Source organism: Meleagris gallopavo, chromosome 5 (genome assembly GCF_000146605.3).
Source record: "Meleagris gallopavo isolate NT-WF06-2002-E0010 breed Aviagen turkey brand Nicholas breeding stock chromosome 5, Turkey_5.1, whole genome shotgun sequence".
NCBI lineage: Eukaryota > Metazoa > Chordata > Aves > Galliformes > Phasianidae > Meleagris > Meleagris gallopavo.
In genome coordinates this window covers 8,127,054-8,151,489 of record NC_015015.2, presented here as the reverse complement: position 1 = coordinate 8,151,489, position 24,436 = coordinate 8,127,054, and the positions used below count along the sequence as shown (strand labels likewise).

Here is a 24,436-nt window from a genome sequence, read left to right as displayed (position 1 = left end):
ATATAAGATAACACTATCAGTATATTTTATTTAAAGGGAATTATTTCCCCAGATCAGTGGGCAATTTTAAAGTCTTAAGAGTGATGTTCAGACACAATCATTAAACTCTGCTACTGCAACATGATTTCACATGAGGAAAAACAGTTTGTAATAAAAACTAGAAAAAAGATACTACCAAAACACTGAAAGCAAATCTTAATTGCTTACTTGTCAGGCTACAGCTTACAGTAAAATCAATAGAACATAAAGTGAATAAGATGGCCATCAACTTACAAATTCATCACAGTGATGGTTCTATAGAGAAAGTATGTTCCTCTGAAATAGGCAAGTGAAGAACTTCCTATCTATTCAAGATGGAAATCTTAAAGGCACAAGAACAGGCCGTCCCTGTGTACCATAAGGCGAGCCATAGGGGAAGACGACCAGTGTGGATGAGCTGGGGACTATTGCTGAGATTCAGGGAGAAAAAGAGAGTCTATGTCCTCTGGAAGAAGGGGCAGGCTACTTCAGGGGATTCAAGGGAGTAGCTAAGGTATGCAGGGAGGCAGTTAGGAAGGCAAAAGCCCTACTTGAACTCAGATTGGCTACTGAAGTAAAATACAATAAAAAATCCTTTTATAAATATATCAATAGCAAAAGAAGAACCAAGGATATTTCTCATCCTATACTTAACGCAGCAGGGAATGTGGCCACTGAGGACAAGGAGAAGGCTGAGGTCCTCAATGACTTCTTTACAACTGCCTTTATTAGCCAGACCAGTCATCCGCTGGGCATTTTATGCCCTGATCTGGAAGTCTGGGACCCTACTCAGAATATACCCCCGGCGATTCAGGTGAGACAGTCAGAGAGCTTCTCCTCCATCTGGACTGTCACAAATCCATGGGACCAGATGGGCTACACCCTCGGGTGCTGACGGAGCTGGCGTGGGTGATTGCCGAGCCTCTCTCGGCCATCTATCAGTGCTCCTGGTTAACTGGAGAGGTTCCAGAGGATTGGAGGCTTGCCGACATGACTCCCATCTTCAAGAAGGACCGTAAGGAGGATCTGGGAAACTATAGGCCTGTTAGCCTGACCTCGATACCGGGGAAAGTCATGGAGCAAATCATCTTGGGTGAGATCGCATGGCACGTGTGTGGTGTCCAGGGGATCAGGCCCAGCCAGCATGGGTTCCTGAAGGGCAGGTCGTGCTTGACCAACCTCATCTCCTTCTATGACTGGGTGACCAGTCTGGTAAATGAGGGAAGGGCTGTTGGTGTAATATACCTAGACTTCAGCAAAGCCTTTGACACGGTCTCTCACAGGCTTCTGCTGGGGAAACTGGCTGCCCGTGGTCTGGACAGATACACACTTCTTTGGATAAGGAACTGGCTAGAGGGCCATGCCCAATGGGTAGTGGTTAATGGAATTAAGTCCAGCTGGTGAGCTGTTATGAGTGGTGTCCTCCAGGGGTCAGTACTGGGGCCCATCTTGTTTAATATCTTTACTGACGACCTAGATGAGGGGATTGAGTGCACCCTTAGTAAGTCTGCAGATGACACCAAGTTGGGAGGTATTGTGGATCTGCCTGAGGGTAGGGAGGCCCTGCAGAGGGATCTAGATAAGCTGGATTGCTGGGCTGAGATGAATGGGATGAGGTTCAACAAGGCCAAGTGTCAGGTCCTGCACTTTGGCCGCAATAACTCCAAGCAGCGTTATAGGCTTGGGGATGAGTGGCTAGATGATTGTGAAGAAGAAAGAGACCTGGGGGTGCTGGTTGATGCTCGGCTGAACATGAGCCGACAGTGTGCCCAAGTGGCCAATAGGGCCAACGGCATCCTGGCCTGCATTAGAATCCTCCTGTACTCAGCACTGGTGAGGCCACACCTTGAGTATTGTGTTCAGTTTTGGGCCCCTCACTACATACTCACTAAAGATGTTGAGGCCCTGGAGCACGTCCAGAGAAGGGCAACGAAACTGGTGAGGGGTCTGGAGCACAAGTCTTATGAGGAGCAACTGAAGGAGCTGGGATTGTTCAGCCTGGAGAAGAGGAGGCTCAGGGGAGACCTCATTGCACTCTACAACTTCCTGAAGGGAGGTTGGGGTGAAGAAGGGTTTGGCCTCTTCTCCCAGGCAATGGACAGGACCCGGGGAAATGGCCGCAAGTTGTATCAGAGGAGGTTTAGGTTAGACACGAGGAAAATCTTTTTCTCTCAGAGTGTGGTCAGGCACTGGAATGGCCTGCCCAAAGAGGTCGTTGAGTCACCATCCCTGGATGTGTTCAAGAGTCGTCTGGACGAGGAGCTGCGAGATATGGTCTAGTAGCTTGTGGTAGCAGTGGTAATGAGAAGACGGTTGTACCAGATGATCTTATAGGTCTTTTCCAACCTTGTGATTCTATGATTCTATGATTCTATTCAATATCGCTCTCTTGTTTTCTCCATCCTCTCTCCCATACTGATTTAATGAAGCACAGGAGTATGTATGCATGGGGGGTCATAGGGCCTGTGCTGTTGACTATCGAAATCATATTAAAAAGGAAATTAAAAAAAAAGAAAAAAAAAAAAAAAAACAACTTTAAACAAGGTGAGTTTATATAACTGATTTGAGCTCTAGGTGCTATGTATTCTAAAATACTATGTGGTAAAAAAATTTTTGAGGAAAAGGAAAGCTAAGAAACACTAACAAAAGCATTAGTGGCAACAAGGCTTCCGGCACATTGGATCATATTATCTGGTCATCAGCAGTGGACAGGCATGCAGATAAATTATTTGTCAGGTGAAGCTCATTGGCAAAGCAGGAGACAGAAGCACATCAGTGGGACGGGGGGGGAAGCTGAACTACCTTAAACCAGTCTTAGCCCCAGAATAACAGTATGAACATAGCTCTTTTCTTTCAGTTCCTAAGTCTTGATGTCTATCGTATTAGACATTCCATTGTGGCTGGAATGTACTTCAAGCTCATGTCCCCATAACTGTGAATTATGGTATATAAACAAATATTTTTAAATAATTATGCAGATTTTAATACCATTTTTATAGTAAGTCATATAACTACAGAAATTAAACAAGTAACCTTGTTTTCCTCAGTGGCATGCATATATACATTTCCAGAATTCATCCCTTTATGTGAAATTTCCATAACTAAGATGACTGAAAATATAAGCCTTAAGACTTTACAGCAATCAATCAAGGGGGGTCAATTTTGTCCACAAAATGCTTTATCCAGCTAGGCAAATTAAGATAGCAAAATGTACTCAGAAAATCACTCAAAATAGCAAATAACCTGATCTTTGTTTGTTTGAGGGTTTTGTTTTTCTTAAAAAAATGAACAAAAAACCCACCCACAACAACAAAACATACATACCTCTATTTCAGTGGGAGCATAGAGGTAATTGAAGAAAATAGGGCTCCTCTTGTGCATCTTTTCAATACAATCCCAAATACAAATTCCTTTTTTGGTGTGTTTATCTCCTTTATCTTCAAAAAGTGTCCCTAGAGAAAATAAATAGCAGCAAATGATAGCTTTATGATAAAACGTAACAAACATTAAAGCACAGTGAAAAGGAATTTCACAAAGAGAATTTACAGTAAAATCTACTATGAAGTGAGACTGCTGCAAAAGACAGTTTGTTGAAACTGTGCTTTGCAACTGCCACTCTGCCACAAGTTGAGAGAATGAGATTTTTATATATATAAAAAAAATCAATAGCATTATATTTATAATTCTATTCTGAAATTTATTGAAATACTTAAGTATATTTATGAACATCCTTTTCTGTCTCCAGCTATACTGGCTCAACAGATCATTGAGCCGTGTTAGCTGATTTTGTCCCCTAATATGAGAAGTTACCAGCCCTTCAATCCACTGGAAATAGGAACCTTATATTGGATTAGATGGCATTTGAAAATGTAGACACACTAAATAAACAAATGTTGTTTAAAAAAAAAAATGAGACGCTTTAGAACCACATAAAAATACAGGTTGGAAGGACAGAAAGAAATTGACTCCAATCTTATGTTCAAAGCAAGGTAAATAATAAAAATATTTTTTTCTTGTTGAAATAAAATGGCTTCTGAAGTTCAATATGTTCCACAGTTAGTACAGTTTTAAAGAAAAGCATTAAAATTGACCATATGCCATGAGAAACAGCCGATGAAGCAGTGAAACTTAGAACATGTAAGTATTTTGTTTGATGAACAAGCTCCAGGAACAGCCTCGGCTGTGGTAGTAAAGCCTTATGTGAGCTGTGAGGGTAGATAAGGTCTTGGTAGGGAGCAAATGAGCTTTTGCACATGACAGATGTAGGGAGTAAAAAAATGGTAAGAAAAGAGAAACAATAAAGAGAGTTCAAGAGAAAAGAGTGAGAGATAGTAGATGGAAAAGCTTCCCTTTCCTGAAATGTCATGTGCCCTCCGAAGGTTTCTTAAGAACTTTGCTTCTGTTAAAACAAATACTTAATAGGGGAAACTGAAGTAAGTCAATAAATTGCTTAAAAAAAGAATAAAAGAAAAAAGACAAAGACAATGACAAAGACAAAGAAAACAAACCAAGAAGGCAAAACAAAACCTGAGACACGACACTCATTTTTTTCACTTCCTCTTAAGTCCCAGCAGTGGCATATCTCAGGCATATTCAGAAAATTCAGCATGTTTGTCACCTACATTTCAGCTCGTATTCCTGAACTGAAATTGACTAGAGTATTACCATGCAATTACTAGATCACCTCAAACAAGTCAAATATTGTAGACCAAATACTGGACAGAAAAATGGGGACAAAACCAGAAAAAATATGCGATAAAAAAACATTACACATACCATGTTCTAGTCTTTCATAGTCTGAATCCAGAAGAAATGTTTTAAATCGATTTGATATGTGATGAAAAGCTAGGAACTTCAGATAGTACTGATTGAACTCAAACTCTGTTGGATACTGGTTATGAATCTAAAAATAAACAGAGGAAAAAAAAGGATTTTGAGGCAATAAGACAAGAAAATAATTATCTTGTCAAATCTGACAACAAATACATTCATAAGAAACTGCACACAAATCCTTCTACAATTTGTCTAAAATACTTCATTCATTTAAATTCACACATTGTCTATGATGCAATTTTTTTTTTTCATAGAGTGTACTTTTATACTCAAATGTTCTACTCTGTACAAAATGCTGCATTCTTCAAAGTCATCAAACTGGATATCATTTTACATTAACTCATAAGACACCATGCAAACTCATATGCAAAGACACTACTCCCAGATGTATCATTTCCTGCAAATCAAATTTTAATTGGCAGGTTTTGCATAGAATTCTAGGTATTGCTCAGGATCCAAACAAGACAACATGTACATAAGTAACTCTGGAAAACAATATTCTATCTGCCATTACTGGAACAGCTAATTTCTGAACTACCCGCTAGTCAACACATATTCCTTTGCTCTCAAAATATGAACCAAAATGTTAAAGTGTGAAAAACAAAACAACATATTGAGGTGTTTTGCCATTATTCATATGCAAATGTTTAATAGAGAACAACTTATTTTTTATTAACTTTTTATTAATATTTTCATTTGTTATCCACAGTTACAGTAATAAGATTTACATTTTTTAGAGCAAGAACAACTATCATCTAAAGCATTTATTTAAGGTGAATAACATAGTGTTTCTGCTTGTTTTCTGTTGTATATGGCAGATTTCAGCATGCTTGGAGATGGGAAAGATACAACTACCCATGATTTGTTTAGATGTGCTGCAGTATGTGAAAATTCAAAATATGGCTGAGCTATCAGGGAAACAAGTTCTGATAAGATACAGCTCTAATATCACAAATGATACAATAAAAACGTGACATTGGAAAAAATAACCAGATTAACTTAAGCAATTAAAAATAAACATAAAATAGAGACTATTAATTACTGTAAACAACGTAACGACTTGGGCCAAGTTTCTACAGTTTTTTTCTCTTTGGTAATTCTTCGGTCCCATTTTAGTTAATTCATTGACTTCAGAGACATACTCAAAACTTGCATGCAAGTTAAAAGCATTTTTTGTATTTACAGTTTCAACATATCACCTACATAGGGTTTTTTAAATAAAACTACAGAGACCTGGTACCTTTAAAAATTACAACTGCTTATTAAAATGCTTAATTTCCATAATATATAAACATTTAAAACCCAAGTAAACTTACAGTTTCTAGTAGTGTTTCTAATGAAATAAAGCCAGCATTTCAGAATTCCTTTTTCAAATCACAGTGTTCTCAAATAACTTACAATTATCCTAAATGTTTTTAGAAATTTTACACTTCTTTTAGCCTTTCTTATTTTTCAGTACATTTTGTTTTTCTCACTCCATCATCTGTCAATGTTTACTTAAATAAATACTTTAAATAAGAATACAGTATTCCAAAATGCTTTGGGCATGTCATCACTAAGAGGCTTCTCGCTGCAAACACTGGAATAGTTGAGTACATCTGCCTCTGGAGTAGCACACTCGACTCCTCTTACATGGGGTGCTGTAATAAAACACCTTTAAGTTTTATTTAAGTCAGATCTAGAAAATCATTCAGTATTATTTATATTCAATAAATTATCAAATAGACAAAGATGAAAAATAAGAAAAGCTTCCTGCACTGACATCACTTTCAAATTCAGTCTTCTAGAAGCAGCGAGTATCTACCAGATGCTGCTATTGTGAAAGAATGATTCTGCATTAATAATTCAGCTGACACCTGGAGAATACTGGCATAAACAATGACTTCTTACAAGATGATGCAGTTCTAATTTAGGAACCACTGCTTCATTTGTTTTCTCTGTTTAACAAATGATATTTAATGCATACTGGCTCGACAGAGACTTTTTTATTACCTATTATGTCGAGACTACAAGGGCTGCTCCGAAAGTAATGCCTCCTATTTTATTATGTTGGCCCACAACGTCTGAAGCAGACGTTGGCAATATGAAAGTAGAGGTCTAACTTTCCCACCAATATTCTGTTACATTTTGTTGCTGTGTGACAGACAGTAGCAGAGCGGCAGTCTGACAAAATGGCACCTGACGTGGAAGTGCACTGGAAGCGAAGGTGTGGAATTGAATTCCTTCATGTGGAAAACACTGCACCAGTACACTTCACTGATATTTGTCAACACGTGCTGAAACATTTATGGAGATCAAAGAGTGGGCACGTGCACAGTGAGGTGGTGGGGGATGTATTTCAGCAGTGGTGACAGTGACATGAAACACAAGCCATGTTCTGATGGCCACGAACAGCTGAAATGAAGAGCATCTCAATCAGCTCATCCACACAAATTGGCAAATGGTGGAGACTATGTTGAAAAATAGTGCTTTACAGCTCAGAATTTGCTCAATCAAACAGTATTATTGTGTTTTTTGTATCTGCAGCAGTTGCCATGAAAATAAATTGGAGGCTTTACTTCTGGTGCAACCAAGTATAATACACTGGTTACACAAATTAAGCAGTGTTCCTATGTCCTTTCTTGGATGAAGACTACAAGCCCTACACAGCCCTATCATTCCTCACAAGAAGATACTGACCCCTTCAGATTGATCGGCTGAACTGCTTCTGAACCCACATCCATCAAAATAAGATATTTACAGTTATTTCTACCCATTTCTTTTCTACCATTTTGGTAGAAAAGACACGTAGATCCACACAAACCCGTTAGCTAACAGACTGGAAGTGTAATATCTCCACCAGAGGGGAGGCAATTAATAGCTCCAAACGGCCTATATTAAGAAACTTTTCTGCTGACATAGCTGCAGCCTGGGCATGTGGACACAGTTTAATACCAAAAAAACAGAAGATACTGATCATTATGTAAAATGCACCTGCTAATAATGTGTATACTTTATATTGCCTCTTAATGATGATTCAGATACTACCAAATCTGCTATCTGAGATGAATTATAATGGCAATATTCCTCTATCATGCAGGAGAACCAAATCAAATTGAAAATGGATGATGTAAACATTTTCTAACAGGAACATTATATATTTTTTATTTCAGGACTAGTTTTAGAAAAACAAAAAAATAATGTTTAGAGTACAATGGAAAGTATGAAATTGTTCCTCTACCCAACTTGCCCCCCAAGAAAGTACAAAGATTAGAGACAATTCACAAGCACTTCTGTTGGAAGTTCTCATGATAGACGCCAAATTTCCTTAAGAGGTTCATATACAGAGTAGGAATAATTTAGGCACCTTGTTGCTTAAAGCAGAATCATACCTATCAGCTGTTAACAGCAGGGATTTATCCCACTTCATGTTTCATTGTAAATTCTAATGTCAGGAAAATTACAATCCATTATTCTATGAACTTCTGAATGTTTTAGATCTAACAGGAATTTTGCCATGAAGAAAACATGGAACATCTTATTCTTACAACAATTAAAAATATTCTTTAAATGCTAACTTTCATCTTTGTTCTGTATAACCCATTTGTTTCCAAAGTTTGTGTGACCTCTGGACTTGAGGAAAAATCTACTCTACAGGTGTGCATGGTTGTTTCTTGTTGTCAGCTTCCTAAGATTTATTACAGTAATACCGAAGCAAAGCGTCTCCACGGTTAGAAAAAGAATGTTTAAAATGATGTAGGCTATGTCCACAATAGCAAATAGTTCACAGCTGGTGCTGAGGTTCCTGCAACCACACTATGCACTTTTTTTTCCCCCCCTTCAGGTCCAGTTGATTACTATATAGTTTTAAATTAAGTGATGAATCATTGCTTTAGACCCTTTTAAGAACTGTTGAGCAATTAGCATACACCTGAAGCAGAAACTTCTAGGTAAATTCCTCCAAGAATCTAGCTCATATTTTCTAAAAATTATCAAAATGGCAAGGGGAAATGCTTGATGGAATCTCTTCAAAATTACATTACTGTTTCAAATCAAATGCCAATTCACTCTATTCTAACAAGAGACAGTGCAATCCGGTCAGCTCAGTAAAAACAGAAGACATCTGACAACAGTGAGAATACAGCATCAGACAAGTGATTTTCAAAGAACCGAATGAACCATTCATCAGGCAGGCCTCAGGATTACAGTGGCTACAACAGGCAGCTATTCTGTCCTGCCATAGCTGCTGCCACTAAGAATTTGCTGTTGTTGATGTTTTTCCTCTTCTACTTCAACAAACGAGAAATAACCTTAAGATACCCCAAAGGTTAGTTTATGTCACAAGTGGAGATGGATTAACTTGTTTGAATGAAAAATGCCTGTACTGATGCTCATTAATCTCTCCATTTTGAATAAAAATTAACCTGAGGACCACAGCCACTGGGAAACAGATTGATATGAAAGGATACATGACAAATATCTGTAAGGTTTTCTTACGCTAGAACAGACCCAAATTACAAGGATATGACTTACTCACTTTCAAGACAGCAACAATGGATGGGAGATAATGTTCAATGTTGCAATACAGAAAAAATGATCCTTTTCTGCAATATGTTCATCAGTAAGTCTTTACTCGTTTTTTTATAAACTCATTCATAACCATTCCTCCATATCTAAAGATTTTTTGTTTGTAGGCTTGGCATGTTTTTTAATTAGTGGACTTTGCTTTTGGCAATCAACTAAGTTTACTTGCTGACTTCTCTTTCGAGGTCTACTCCATGTATGTATTCACTATGAACATCTGGTGCTTTAACAGTCTTCTTCTATGAGGCAGTCATCCATAAATTTACATGCAGTATAGTAATATCTAGAAGCCAAGATTTTTCAGTGAGAAAAATGAGAAGTAGAAAAAGAAAGATATCTACAAGAGGAGCTATACAAGCTCCTATCTTGTGTCTCCATATGCAGAGAATCTGCAAAGCGTTACATTTACTATTTAGAGATGAAGAACAGGACAGACTTCAGAGTTAAACAGAAATGAGTAAGAAATGCTTAATCCGCTGTATCATGTAACTGATGGTGTTCATCTTCTTGCACACATGCAGAATATATAAAAATCAGAACAACTTAGGTAATTGTTTCCAAGCTTTCTAGAGTTTGTTTCTTTTTTGGGGACTGCTACTGGACCCCTAGAAACCTGCTTGTTTTTTCAGCTACAGAAGTGGAAAATTGCATTACTTAGGTATGAACTCTTGAGCAGAGAACTTTACCAGCATGAGAAAAGCAGAATTCCAAGAACTACAAAATTTTCTTTCCATGCTACCACTTGTTTTCCATTAAAACCATCCTGTAAGTTTGGAAATGTGCTCCTAAGAGTAGACTTTTTAATAATAATGTACTTGATGATGAAGTCTGCAATTAACTTCCTGGAAAAAGATCATGTCTTGCATCCAAAATGCTTCCAAAACTACATTGTTGTCCCTTAACATTGTTTGTATATAAGACCAAGATCTAAAAAATCAACAAGAGGACTTATGGACTGCAGTACTGTTGTTGAAGTGATCCTGGAAGCAGATCAAGTATCTTGGACAAATCAACTGGCATTGGGAAAAGTGCCCTGTTATTATTTATGTAGTAATGGTCACTTTGTCCTTCTAGCTCTTACTGGGAGTACCACATGGGTCAGGCTGTTGATATACTTCCAGTGGTTGCTCTTGTTGGTTGCCCCACAAGAAGCCGTCTCTTTAGAAGAAAGGTACTAGGTTGGGGCCCAATGATGTATAGCTCAAAAGCTAATTTATTCTGGGAATAGGCCTACAGCAATTATCTATTAAGAATCCTACCTCAAGAAAGCATTGTTTATTGCTGTAGGCGTAGTTTGGTCCTTTTAGTCTGCAATAATCTACAAATGAGGATGGGGAATGGAGCTGAAGTGGAGTTACCAAAAGCCAACCCAGCTTTTAGATGGAGTTGATTATTCTACTAAATATGTTACAATATCAAAAATAAAGGTTGAATTATCCTCAGTAGTGCAGATTATTCACCAGAGTGTAAGCAGTGCATAAATGTCCTTCCACTGAATTTTTGCTGCTGCTAGCAACATGTCTCTGTTTATCTAAAAGTAACAGCAACAGACTTTGGAATGCATTGAATAGAAAGAATAGAATTTCAATCAATAATTCCTCTACATAAGAGTTTGAGACAGACCACTACAGAGGGGCTAAACATATTTCTATCTCCAGAACTGGCTGAGCACAAGGTATCTCCAGAGGGCATAGTCAAGCACAAGGAGTTAAAAGCCTTCTATCTACTGTATGAACAATCTGTTGATCTCTTCTTCCAATCTGAAGTAATTCAAACTGCCAGAAGCCAGTTTTAAGCTTAAAAAACTTCAAATTGAAATCTCTGCATAAATCACTTTAAAATACAATACCCATTAAGGCCAACCATTCTCTTAGAGGGTATGTTTTGTATGGATGATCATTTTCTAGTTTTTCATCATGTGAAGCATAGTTACTTTATTAAAACGTGGAAAAGAAGGTTATTAATCTTCCCTCAAAGCATTATCTATGACTTTTGAAATAACAGCATCTATACATAGATATAGATGGACTTACCTGATGCACACAGTCTAAGAACTGTAAGAAAATAGGTGCAAATCCACTACCCTGACAATTTAGAGTCAAATTACTTCGCTGACTGAATTTATGACCAAAAGAGAGCCATTCTTTTTCCACCAGCATTCGGAAGCCTTCAAGCGTTCTATAGAAGGGATCGCTGAGTAACTGTACCAGAGATACTACCTACATCACAAAACAGGACATATTATGTTAAGAATGACATAAGTTAAAATGAAACCACTTTACGTAACTTACATAAATATTCCCTTGTATGCTTCTAGTTCAAAGGAACAAAAACCTTCATATAAATTCAATTAAAGTGCTTTACCAGGTAGGCTACATATTTTTATAACACAATACAAATATGATCTCACATGAAAGAGCCTTAATTAAATTGGGTCTTAATGATAATCATAAAAGTCAATCCTGTGCAATAGCGAATTCAAAAGTCATGAAAATGCTTAACAATTTTGAATTACATTTAAAATAAAACCACTTTTATTAATAAAATAAACAATAAAAGATAATAATAATTAATAAAATACTATTTATAAAATAGTACTGGCTACTCCAGCAAAGAAAGCATTAAAGGATTGATCCTAAGGATGACTCTACAGCTTTTGTAGTGTTGCCACGCTATCGTCCTCGCCAGACAACTTCAGCCTGTTCTTGTAGACAGCATCTCTGAAGATGTTAAAACACAGCACAGACATCTCCCACCTCCAGCTATGTATGTGCCTTTCTCTATTCTTCACTATGTGACAATGATTCCAAGATTACTACATTCTCTTATGATTTTGTTTACCTAAGATCAGGATGCTGGCTGTACACAATGTTTTTATTTACTACAATTATTGTCATCTATGTTTATCTTCTGGATTATGAAGCAATTACATGAACACAGTGCACATTAAGTGAGGTATCACTTGTGTAATTTATAGCATGTTTCACAAACTTATCTGTTCCAGTAATCTGTCCTTCAAATAGGTGTATTACTGTTACTTTTGCACAGTTAGTTTTCTCTCTGTATGTGTTCCATTTCTAGAAAGCAAATAACAAAGAAGGAATTCCTCTCCTTCCCTTCTGTGTTAAAGTGTACTGTGCTTAAAAAGGCAAATAATCTGTAGCGACAGCTTTCAGCTTTCATTCTTACATATGATCAGGTACGGAAACTCAGATCTTGTAGATAAGCCTTAGAATTCTAAGTCCAACAAGGCCTTTGGAATATTTTAAAGAACTCTTCTGTAAAGTAAATTGCAAACACAAGAAATCATATATTCCAGTCTCTTCTCTGCTGCCACAACAGAGTTTTATTAATCTTACATCAAATTATCAGTCTCACATGTAAAAAAGTCTTGCCTAGTGTTTTTCTTATTATTTAATTATTTCAAGTTTTAATAACAGCTTACTTGTGCAGTAATATCCCAGCCATCTTCCAAACAGACCAAAACAGAAGAACCATTTTCTAGGAGCTCTGAGATGATCACACCCAACTGCATTATCCTGTGAAGCTACAGAATATTACAAATTGAAGAATAAGAGAAATGTCTAGATATTATCAAAAAATACAATCTCTTCACATTTAATATTAAATTTGTATTGTTAAATCTACATATATAGTATAGATAAATTATTGATAAAACAGATCAGAAAACTAAAAAACAATCTCAGAACTACACACAACCATGCAAATATTTGAGATAGGAACTGTTACAACCAATGAGCTCTGCAATAAATAGTTGTCATAAAAAGGAGCATGGCAACAACTCAGTTGATAGATTTATGGTAGAGAAATTCCACCCTAGGATTAACACTACAGTCTTTTCCTGTGAAAAGTTATGGTCACATAAAGTCACTCAATACTTTGATGGGAAAACAAATGTAAGATACTTAGAAGAAAATATTTCTAATGTTCAGTCTCATGGAAGTTGGAAATTAATGAAAAAAGAAAAGCAAGAACATTCTATTATCTGGAAACAGTTTTAGATAGATTAAACCTTTTTTCTCACACTCTGTTTTTGGGTAGACTGGCTAAAACGTGTGAAAAGAGGACAGGTTCATTATTTGCATTCTGATAACTGCTATGTAGTGATATTAAATTCTATGAGCAGATGAGTTGGTAATTTCTCTGGGAAAGGTTATATACTTGAATGAGATTTAAAACATATTGCTTATAAGCAAATTGGAATAATTAAGTGAATTTGAACATTTTTACCTTACAGAGAAGTATTCACATAATTACTACTAAAACAAGAACCTACAGTGTTTCTACCATATCTTTCATACTTCAAATGCATTCTTGGTAAGTAACATAATATCCTATATGTACGCAGTAGTTTTTTTCTTCTTTTTTATAGTAGAATCAAACTGCTCTTTCCAGTGCACTGAATACAATCCAATAGCAACATAGAAAATATGAAAGCCTAAGGAAAGGGAGAAAGCAAAAATGGCAAGAGATATCTAAGACCATTTATGCATGGAAAAAGTAAGTTCACATGAAAGAAAACTCAGGGAGGACTAAATTAAATTAGAGAAAATAAGAAAAAAGATCAAGAAAAAACACTAGAAATAGGATGGATTTTTACTTTGTTAAAAAAAAAACAACAACATCCCAATCCTATGAACATTACCATGAAAACTTAACAGAAGACACTTAACAACTCTGAGCATTCACACAGTCATTACTAGAAACTAAAAGTGAACTATTTTCTTGCAATTTTTAATAGGAAGAGACTGAAAAGCATAATGTATTGAAAATCAAACAGTTCATTTATTGTTCTATGCTTTCGTAGGCAATAGACTAGAAGAAAGACTATTTTTTTGCTGTCCTTAAGGAAAGAGATTGCTATGCAATCTGGTTACATAGATTCAATATAAAGAAAGGGAAGAACACTATTTTTTATTAGTAGTACTCAGAATATACTTTGAATTTCTTCCATAATCAAATCCTCATAAAGAACTATTTAGCCTACACAGTGTTGAAACCAATATGGCACAACTCCTGTTACCTAGAGAGGAAAGATCAATACAATAAAAAGAAGTTTCCAGATGACAGATCTATGTCCTTTCACAGGATTAGCAGAAAATGTGAAAACTCAGTCATAAATCAAGTTTATTGCATAAGTCACCTACCCTGGAATTTTCACCACAGAAATGTCGTGGCAATGAATCACAGTTAGTACTATGATCTAGTCTTGAGCAAAGAGTTACACTGTTACTCTTCCTCCCAAATATGCTTGAGAGTATCTCCAATGTGATAACCTCTTCTTAATCTCTGTGCTGCTATAGAGACGTGTCTATTTCATCATAGTGATATTCATTTCTTTTATCTACACCTATTATCTTGCTCAATTGCTCTGTGACTGGAAATGTTCACATGGTGGGGTCATCAAGACCTTAATGTCCCCAGACTTCTCCCTTTCATTGACAAAGCAGTGGTCAGACATTTCAATGATCAGCTCCTACGTTCCATAAGGAAAGACCATACCTTAAATGCAAGGAGTTAAGCCGTTCCTTGCAATGTAGCATATTCCAGCCAGAAGTACATTTTATGATGCATAATTACTGAAATCACTAAATTACCTGCATGTATTCTGCCTATTCTGTTTTCCAGGATTATTTGCTGTTGAGGAGTATTTATGCAGCAAAGCATGTGGTAATTCAAGGTAGGAACATATATTAAGGGTAGAATATCAACTTTAAAATCAAAGGTGCATTTATTGTCTGTTATTTTTTCTAATTTTTGTAATATATAGAATAAGAAAAAAACTATTAAAACCAAGACCATAAATTGATACATGCAATAAAAATGACCATCTCTACTTGTGTATATGTTCCATATAGAGAGACAGTCTATGTAAACAATGCTATAAAAATTACCTCCCACATCTGTAAATGTTATGGTAGCATTAAAATTAACACCTATGTAATGACAGAATTGATAGCATTCGAAGTAATTACAAAGAGCAAAGAACAGCTGTTTAAAATACAACAGTTCTCTGTCAGAAGAGTCTTAAATTTATCTGGTGCAAGCAGTACTGCATGTAGAAGTACCTGTCATATAAATTACCTGTGGGAACCATTCTGACTCCCCAAGAGCTTTCAGGAATGTTGCCTCAGAATCTGTAGGAATAGTGCTGGGAACACAAGCTCTCAACAGCTTTTTAAAGCTTGCCTTTGTCTGTCGGATATCATTGAATTCAACAGGAACAAATTCACAATTCAAAGCAAAATCAAGTTTGAAGCCCTGTGTGAGAAGGACAACAGCAGATGCAATTTAAAAGTATACTTGTCAACGCAAGTCTTGTCAAATCTCCAAGTCTTGCCAACTTCGTTGTTAAATACTTCAAATCCTAATTCAAATTCTAGTAGTTCAGCAGGACAAATTCTAGTAGTACAGTAACACATAAAAAAAATGTAACTTTAAAACCAAAAAAGAACCCTCATAACTGCAAATAACATGATTCATTTAAGCAGTCACTGCAAAGTGAGGCATTTGCTGATTTAAAGCACCTATTTCAACTCAGAATAGCATTCAGGAAATACCTGATGCACTTTCCACGATTTATGTGTGGTTTTCCTAGCTGAATTTCTCACGTTTCACTCTACTTCATGGAAGCCCTGCTTTGCCAGAACCCTCTGAGGCTTATAGTTAAAAAAGATATCATACTATGATGAAAAATTGATATTAGAAGACCTGACTGAAAATTTCAGTACGAACATTATCTTGGAAATCAGATGTAAATGCCAATCCAATAAAACAGAAAATTTCTGTTAGAAAATAAACTGCTTTCTTAGTAAGAGCAATTTATTCTAATAATAGTGAATTATGTTTACTCTGGAAATTTCTGTTTCGTCTCTCATATTATTATGCTGCATCATACAAAATTAGAATGCTTCATTTATGTACTTAACAGGATATCTTTGTAAATTACCATTATGTTAATTATATTATAAAGTCACTGAATTTCAAATTAAATATCAATAAAATACGTAATAAAAAAGGACTATTTTATGTACTGTCTGATTGAAAGAAAAAAAGGAAAATGAATTTACAAATCAATTTTAGCAGTTGAATTAAAAGTGATGCAAAATAATATGCTATTATACATATGAAATATAATTTAGAGTAAAATAAGATATAAAAACATTTCAAAGTACAGAAGAAAAATTAGAAAGACAGTCTGTAGAAAATTTTAGCATTTTGATTTATTGCTCTGATATAGCATGATTCTTCCATCTCCAAAAATAATGTGAATTCAGAAAGAACTGAATACTGATACACTTACCTAGCAATTATTTCTTTTGTATACTATACATTTCACAAAATGCATTATATATTGTCTATGTTCGTACTTGGAAAAAAAAAGTTTTTTCAATTTCTAAACGTAGAGATTAAAAAAAAAAATCTGTAAATATTTTCTGAAAAGATGTAAAGACTTCATATAGAGCACATCTGTTTCCTGTTTCTTAAACAACTGCATCCAAAATATTAGAATTTATAAAAAAGTTAAAAAAGATATATAAAACTGTAGACATTGTGGACTTCTTCATGTAAGCAAATCCAGATGGGCAGACTTGTGAGTTAGTCTTACTCACATCAGTTTGGTTTCAGTGTGTGAGTTTAAGCACTACCCACAGTAACAATGCTTTCCTGACTAACTGCTTTTCTTCACTAATAAAATTCCATTTGCTTCATAATATATTCCAATACATGAGGAAAAACTATAAATAAGTCTGGGTTTTGTTTCCCAAAGTAGACATCACAGTGAGATCACTCAGCTGAAAATCAGATGAGCAGCTGAATGATAGTATGCATTTAAGTGCATTTAACTGTGGCTCTGAGAGCAGGATCATATAGATAGAGAACTGTAACTGGAATAATTCTGAAGAGCCTCTGAAAGGGGTAGCTGCCAAGGTCCTTATCTCAGCAGCTACACTTAACAGAGCTAGTCTGCTGCCTTTTCTTCCTGCTAAGCCAATAATGTTGAAACAGTGAAGACAAAGTGATTTTCAAATAGGAAGGTGTTGCTGGACATTTTGTTGCCTTGCAAAACATTTCCTTCCTAGTTATGTCTTTTCCAGTTTGAAAACACTTTATCTTGTAGGAAAGCCATTCCATTCCTCTCATTATATTACACATCTTAGTATCTCTTAGACCTACATCAGCACTTTGTGAAAAGTGACAAGCAGGACTCTAGCCACAGAACTTACATGAGTTTGTACCTGTTGTATAGCTGTTTAAAAAAATATAGTTAAGTTTTTATTTACATTAACTTTGCTGTATAATATAACTGCAAAGTATGATTTCTAACTCCCACTATGTTTTATGTCATTAATTGTTACCCTTTGTATAGCAACATAGATGATAGCAAAATGGAACTAAAAGGAGAACATGTCTGTGTAGAGAACACTACCTAAAATACCCATGAAAGTTTGCACCTTAAGGAGTGTTATCCATCCATCTTATCCAGAATACTGTTTGTTGTTTGTTAAAATATGTTAGGGTTATCAAAATCAAGCCAAATGAAAACTATGTAAACAAAAATAAAACTGCCATTACCCGTAACTGAGATTTTTCTCCAAATATATACAGGGCTGCTTGACGCCTCAAAAGCTGACTTTGCAAAAAAGTGCTACTGTAGGAAGTGGCATTATCTTTCCCTGCAAGTCTTGCACCAACATCAATGAATGGCGTCTGAGCGTTGATAAATCTGTTGCTTGAACGAAGACTGGCCCACACACCTTCATTAAGATAAAAATATTTTAGAAACAGTTTGTGTAAGGCAATAGAGATGCTACTTATTAATGCATACACAACAACATAATTTAGAAAGTACAGTGTTTAAATATGTCACTCATATTCCTCATAGGATACAGTGAATGACATGCACTTGAAAGAAATGATACCAAATATAGCCAAAATCATCCTACTGTACTGTCATTCAATCTAAGATTCTAATCAAACAATGCTTTCTACTGTAGAGAAATTGGTAAATGATAATATAAACCACAGTTAGCAACAAATTAATTACATGAAAATGAAATTGCTGGGTGCTTTTCAGAAGTGTGGTCAAAAATTTCTCCTATTTCCTTGTTATTTTCCTTATTATTTTGGATGTCCAACCATTAAGAATATTATGTAATAATATCCCTAAAAAATGGAGATACTATCACTTAAAATACCCTTCTTTCTAGAATACATGCATTCCCTTCACCATACACAATCTAATAACAAGCTCAGTGACCTATTATAGTGGAAAACAAATATACAATGACCAATTCAAATATTACACTTGAGGATAAAGTATTCTATATCTGCTCTTCAGCTAGAGTGATTAAAATGTAGAATGCCATGGTTTTTCTTTTTCATCTTACCATGTCTAATGGTTCATTAAAAATAGAAATGAATGTAAGGAAGTATCTTTTTAAAATCATGTTATTCACAACTATGTTCTAGCAGATGTGATTACAGTACAGTTGTCAGAGCAGAGAGAAGGATGCCTACCTAGAAGATCACAGTTTTACAGTTTTATTCTGGCACTAAGATCTCTATTACTCTGGCAGCAGGGCATGGTATAGAAATCTCACTGCTAGTAACAGTATGATATTGACTATACATAAGGAACAGTGGAGTGGGACATGGAACCACAGGTTTGCATCTGAAAGCAGCACAGCTATATTTGAATGGCATTATGTTAACCTAATAAGCTCAGCCTCTCAACATTTTAGTTTGCATATTGTTGCTGATGCAGCTACATGCTTATTTCCAGAGGAGGGAATTCCTATAACACAGATGTGCTCTGATCTCATTATGCTTCCATAAGTTCTGTGATTTCAACTTCAGATAAAGTAGTAACAAACCAGACTGTCAAGGCCTAGATAGCCTCAGAAGAAGAGATTAGTAAGTATAATATGGATTTTGTGTGACTGCTTTTGCATGTCCAATGTGATATGTGAAAGGTACTATATTTTAAGAATAACTCTACACAGTAATCCTGTACAGTTTAGTTTGTCTGCCTGACTGGCTCCCAGTATCAGATGAGATCAAATAAATAGGAGTAACTAAGGATGACTGGTTAGAAACTTAAGAATTCGTTAATAGTTCTAAACAGCTTCAATCTCAGGAACATCCAGTTATATTTTACATAGTTTACATTTATATTACATAGTAATGTGTTTACTGCAAAGTTTTGTTCCACTGGACTAAAACAATCAACAGAATGAAGATTTTATCACACTAACAGAATTCACAGCAAGCATTAAGAATGAAGGTCCTGTTCATTTGATTTGAAAAAATGTTAGTTCCAGCAGACAATTGCTCCCTCAAGACGATGCCTACATTTCTAATATTCTACCACTGTCTGTAGCACAACAAAAACAACAAAACTAGCTACAAATACATGCAGATGAACGTATGTACCAATGATGGATAACTGCTTTCTAACTTTGCCTACTATGTCATATTTTGTTAGCATAATCTAGCTTTCATTTGATTTAGTCTCTCATTTCATTTTCATTATATTATCATAAGTTTCTAATCTGGCATAAACAATTTTTTCCCTGGTCAGGAACAACACCAATAATTCTGGAAAGGAAGTTCATTGATTGGGTAATGACATTTGTTAAGTGTTCTACTTAAGCAGTAGGAGTATTAAATGCTTTTTTGCTGTTCTTTTTGTTTTGGTGCAGAAAAACGTTCTTTTGAAAGAACTTAAAAATTGTATGTGTTCCTTTGCATGAGATCATATTGTTATTAAGGCATAATATACTGAAGTGTGTGGCTATTAACTGTCTTTTCATCAGCATTCAATGTCCAAAAGAAACCAAAAAACCCCAAACATAACAAAACCATAATGTAAAAATCTGATAAGCCTAAAAACCCTCAAAGTTTGTTAATGCTTTTAGAGATAAGATTTTGTGACAGTATTGCTTTAGCATATATTAAAATACAGTAGTGGTTATGGACACAGTAAATAAGAATGTGCTTCCAGGACATGGAGTACAGTACCTTGATGGACTCTTCCCTTAGTTGCTGATTTGGAATTGGAATGAGTGAAACATTTATCTCTGTACCCAAGCACTGGCAGATAAACAGTAAAGACAGAGGGAGGAGGAATGGAATGCACATTGCAGCAAGGCACATTGCAGCAAGACACATTGCAGGAGAAAAGAAAAGGGTTACTTATTAATTTCCAAAGATCTAGTACATACTGGATTCCTTTATAGTACATTATATATCAGACAGTACAAATCTTAGTCATCACAAGACAAAATATCAGTTGAGATAGAAAATCAGCATAAAGTGGGAAGGAAGGATCAGTTTATCAAAAAGGAATATTTTTCATTGCAATTGCAGTAGTTTTGCACACAAAACACAGCCATCAGGTGGTTTTCTAATAATCTATGATAACAAAGGATACTTAATAATTACATAATTCAGGTGAATTCTTTATTGAAAGCTTCCCACCAGCTGAAACTAGCTTAATTAAAAATCCCACACTGCAGTGCACTTTCTAAAAGCTGTTTCAGTCTATTGTGAGTAGGTAACTTAATGGACCTTAAAATCAAATTGGAATGTAAGATGTTAGTTCTGTACACCTACACAAATTCTTTAGAGGACTTCTAATATCTATCACACAAAAAAATCCCCCCCACATGCCTTGCATAAATACTCATATTCAGTGGAAGTCTTATCAGAGCATACAACATTTTTTTGGCTCTAAAGCCACATCTACACGGTCAACTTCCTTTTATATAAATGTTCTATTAAAAAATATTCAAAGTTAACGTATCCTGCTTTTAAAATAAATGACTGAGTCTTTATTTATTCATTACACATATCCTAGTATTTTCCAGCAAATCATACAGAGAGAGCATTTTAGTCTATTAATTACACATCAGTGCCAGGTAACAATTGCTCTTCTTTAGAACCACGCTATTGTTATCAAGTAATGTAAGAAAAGGTATACAGTTTTGAGTAAAGTTCCAACTTTTATGAAGGATATTAACAAGCTGCTTGCTATGATAAAGTAACTAGCTCATCTCACTGCTTTTATTTTGTTTTTTATTTGGTGATGAGCATTTGGCGGCATTTTTTTCTTTGTTTGTTTCTTTCTTTTTGAGTTATTCTGAGGAATACAAAGAAGAATCTCTTTAGTTCCTGTAACTTCACATGCACAGTGTAAGTAACTTGCAAAAGCAGCAAAAATCTTTGTGATTATAGACCATGTGATTTCACTTATTTGAGAACAACAATTTAAGGTTTAGTATTTAGCCTGTACTGTATAGTTTCCTCTTAAATAATTCTGTTAGCTAACCTAAAAAAAACCCCTTATGTTTGCTTCTTTCAGGAAGATATTCCCTTTTCTTGTCATTTTCTCATCCTCACTAGGGCTCCCACTGTCTTTGTCAAGCATTCTTATGTTTTAGCAAAGTACTCCTGCTAAACTGTGAACAGACTGCAGATACTGGTCTGTAGTTACATCTCTGGGATACACAGGGCAGGTGTGGCATTAGTCCAGCAAGATACAAGGTAACTTTCCTTCCCTTTTCCTGATTACTGCTGAAATCTAGCCAACAGACAATCTCAACAAAAAACATCTGACTTGAGTCTCTTTTTCCCTCACTGAGAAGCTCACCGTATCACATTAACCACAAACTCTAATCCAAGAAACAAGTAATTTCAGTAATCCTTTCTGTCAACAAGCAAGCTTTTCTTTTTTTCATCTGGGGCATCTTCATGGGTCCTGACTGGCACTTTGCTGTTGGCACTTCTGCCGCAACGCGAGGAAATAGAAAACAGCCGAACATCTGCTGTCAGCTACTCAACATTTTCACTATTACATTACTGACAGAAGCAGTGCACAGCCACCAATTTGTCTAACAATTCCACACACTACTAAGCTCCTCTCTGGTTCCCAGGCATTTTACCTATTTGATTGCTATCTCTCTGTTTTTTCACCTCCATGAACTCCAGTAGAGTTCAGAAAGGAAGAAAAGCAACTTTTATATAAGTAAAAATACTTCCTTAGTAGTCTTCAGCTCTAACAAATACATAATGTACCTCGGGAATTCACCACACTAATTTAGGTACGTAAGTGCACAAAGAAGATGATCATAAATTCATCAGACTAGAAAAGCAGCTGGAAATCACAGGAGGAGTTTCCTGTAAAAAAAGACACCTTCCCAAAGAAGGCACGGTAATGTACATCCTTCCTTTACTTAAACTGTTTAGATTATTTGTAACTTGCTGAAGTGTCAGCTAACCTTCAGTCAAATGCCACAAATTACAGAATTGTAGGTTCTAAAGTCCATTCAATTCGAATGTAAAATGTGTGTTTTTAGGCCACACAATTCAAGTAAATTAAAAATATGGATAAACCACAAGGTATTTAAAGACGTAACTCCTGAGTGATTACTTTTCCACTAATTTCCAATAACCTTTATTTCAACGGTAAGCGAAGGACTAAAACAAAAATTAGATACTTATATTATATTATGGATTGAGGCTAATCTGCAATTTCTATTTTGTTGTTTCATAATGTAATAAATTCGTAAGCAGTGTAATTACTTTTAATTTCACTAACATTTTGTTATCACTTATAAGTTCAAATAACAAAGGTGCTTAGACTTTGATCTAGTCTTACTAACCTCCTCGAGCAAAGCTATTGGATAGATTTACATCCAAATGTCCTGGCACTACCTGCTTAAACACAGTAGACATTCTTGAAGCCCTCCTTTCAGTGCCTAAAGTCAGCCAAAAAAAGAATAGAAGATTAAAAACACTACAGTGTTACTCAGACTAACACTTAACATACATGATAAAAATATTTTTTTTCCATTCTTAATACAGATAATTCTCGCCAATTTTGTACTTCTGATACATTTTTTTTAAGACAGGTGTATACACTGGCAACAGAATGAAGATTAGATACAAATAAGCAATCAACATATTTTAAAATACATGAAGTAAAGCATCCACACTTTGGAAACTGTTATTTAACAAGAGATGCCACTGTTTGGGTATATTGCACAAATTTCAACCAATTGGATATGGCAAGACAGGCACAATTTCAAGTCGCATTCTTTTGTTTTTAAGACTTTGGGGATACTTTCACATAAACCTTATCAAGTTTCATCATATAATAATTGAAATAAACTATTTACCTAAGTAATGTCTTTTGAAAGAGTTTTCATTGCAAGTAAAGTTCTATGCAGAAATGGCATTAAAATATTACTGTATGTAACACATGAAAATACCCATATGCCTCCCATTGCTGCTGTAGTACTTTTCTTTATGTAGAATCCAACATTGCAATCTTATATTTTCTAATTATAGAGTATAAAAATAGATAAAGAGTACAAAAATAAAAATATATAAAAATATAAAAAATAGAATAGCATTCCACAGTCTCTTCAGGGTGGCAGTCTCTTATTCCATAGAGTTTTCAAGATGTTTAGTTTGTTATATAGCACATGAAAGTGCACCTTTGTCTTTTATTATGTTATATATAATGCAATTGTGTCATTTGATGATGTAAAAAAACAACCCACCAATTTGGAGAGTTCTCACATCTTGATATTCTGAAGGACTGAGGCTGTGAATCACTTACTGTCAGATTAAGAATATGGAAGAATACTTTGGGAAAGTTTAAAAACATCCTTTACATACAGAGAACACGAAAATTCACTAAAATGAAGAGTGAATAAACTATCTGAGAAGTGTAGCAATAAAAGAAACAACAGAATTCATATCAGACAAATTGAACTAACACCAAATCCAAGAAGATTCCCTTCTCACTTTTCGACTTAACAACATAAAAACAGTACACAAAACAATTTTACCTGGTGATAGAGCAATTGTTGGTCTAACAGTGAGAGTATTACTGCTACTCATTTTGCAGTGGACGGATATCACATTCAGTAAGGCTTGAAGGTATTTTTCCTGTTCTATACTGCTTGAAGATTCTAAAGAAGCAGGAGCT

The 24,436-nt window shown here is 35.3% G+C and overlaps 1 protein-coding gene across 1 annotated transcript in view; it reads right to left on the bottom strand.

Moving 5' to 3' along the window:
* The window catches only part of LOC100545524 (myotubularin-related protein 13-like), a 24,709-nt gene extending 273 nt beyond the window's left edge, over window positions 1-24,436 (bottom strand). Inside the window, exons 1-10 of the mRNA XM_019616059.1 lie at window positions 24,297-24,436; window positions 23,103-23,198; window positions 20,461-20,532; window positions 18,013-18,194; window positions 15,520-15,696; window positions 12,860-12,961; window positions 11,448-11,633; window positions 4,795-4,921; window positions 3,342-3,470; window positions 678-682 (exon numbers count right to left, since the gene is read on the bottom strand). Of these exons, the coding sequence (XP_019471604.1) occupies window positions 678-682; window positions 3,342-3,470; window positions 4,795-4,921; window positions 11,448-11,633; window positions 12,860-12,961; window positions 15,520-15,696; window positions 18,013-18,194; window positions 20,461-20,532; window positions 23,103-23,198; window positions 24,297-24,348 (1,128 nt within the window). The 5' untranslated portion in view covers window positions 24,349-24,436. The remainder of the gene's footprint in view (window positions 1-677; window positions 683-3,341; window positions 3,471-4,794; window positions 4,922-11,447; window positions 11,634-12,859; window positions 12,962-15,519; window positions 15,697-18,012; window positions 18,195-20,460; window positions 20,533-23,102; window positions 23,199-24,296) is intronic.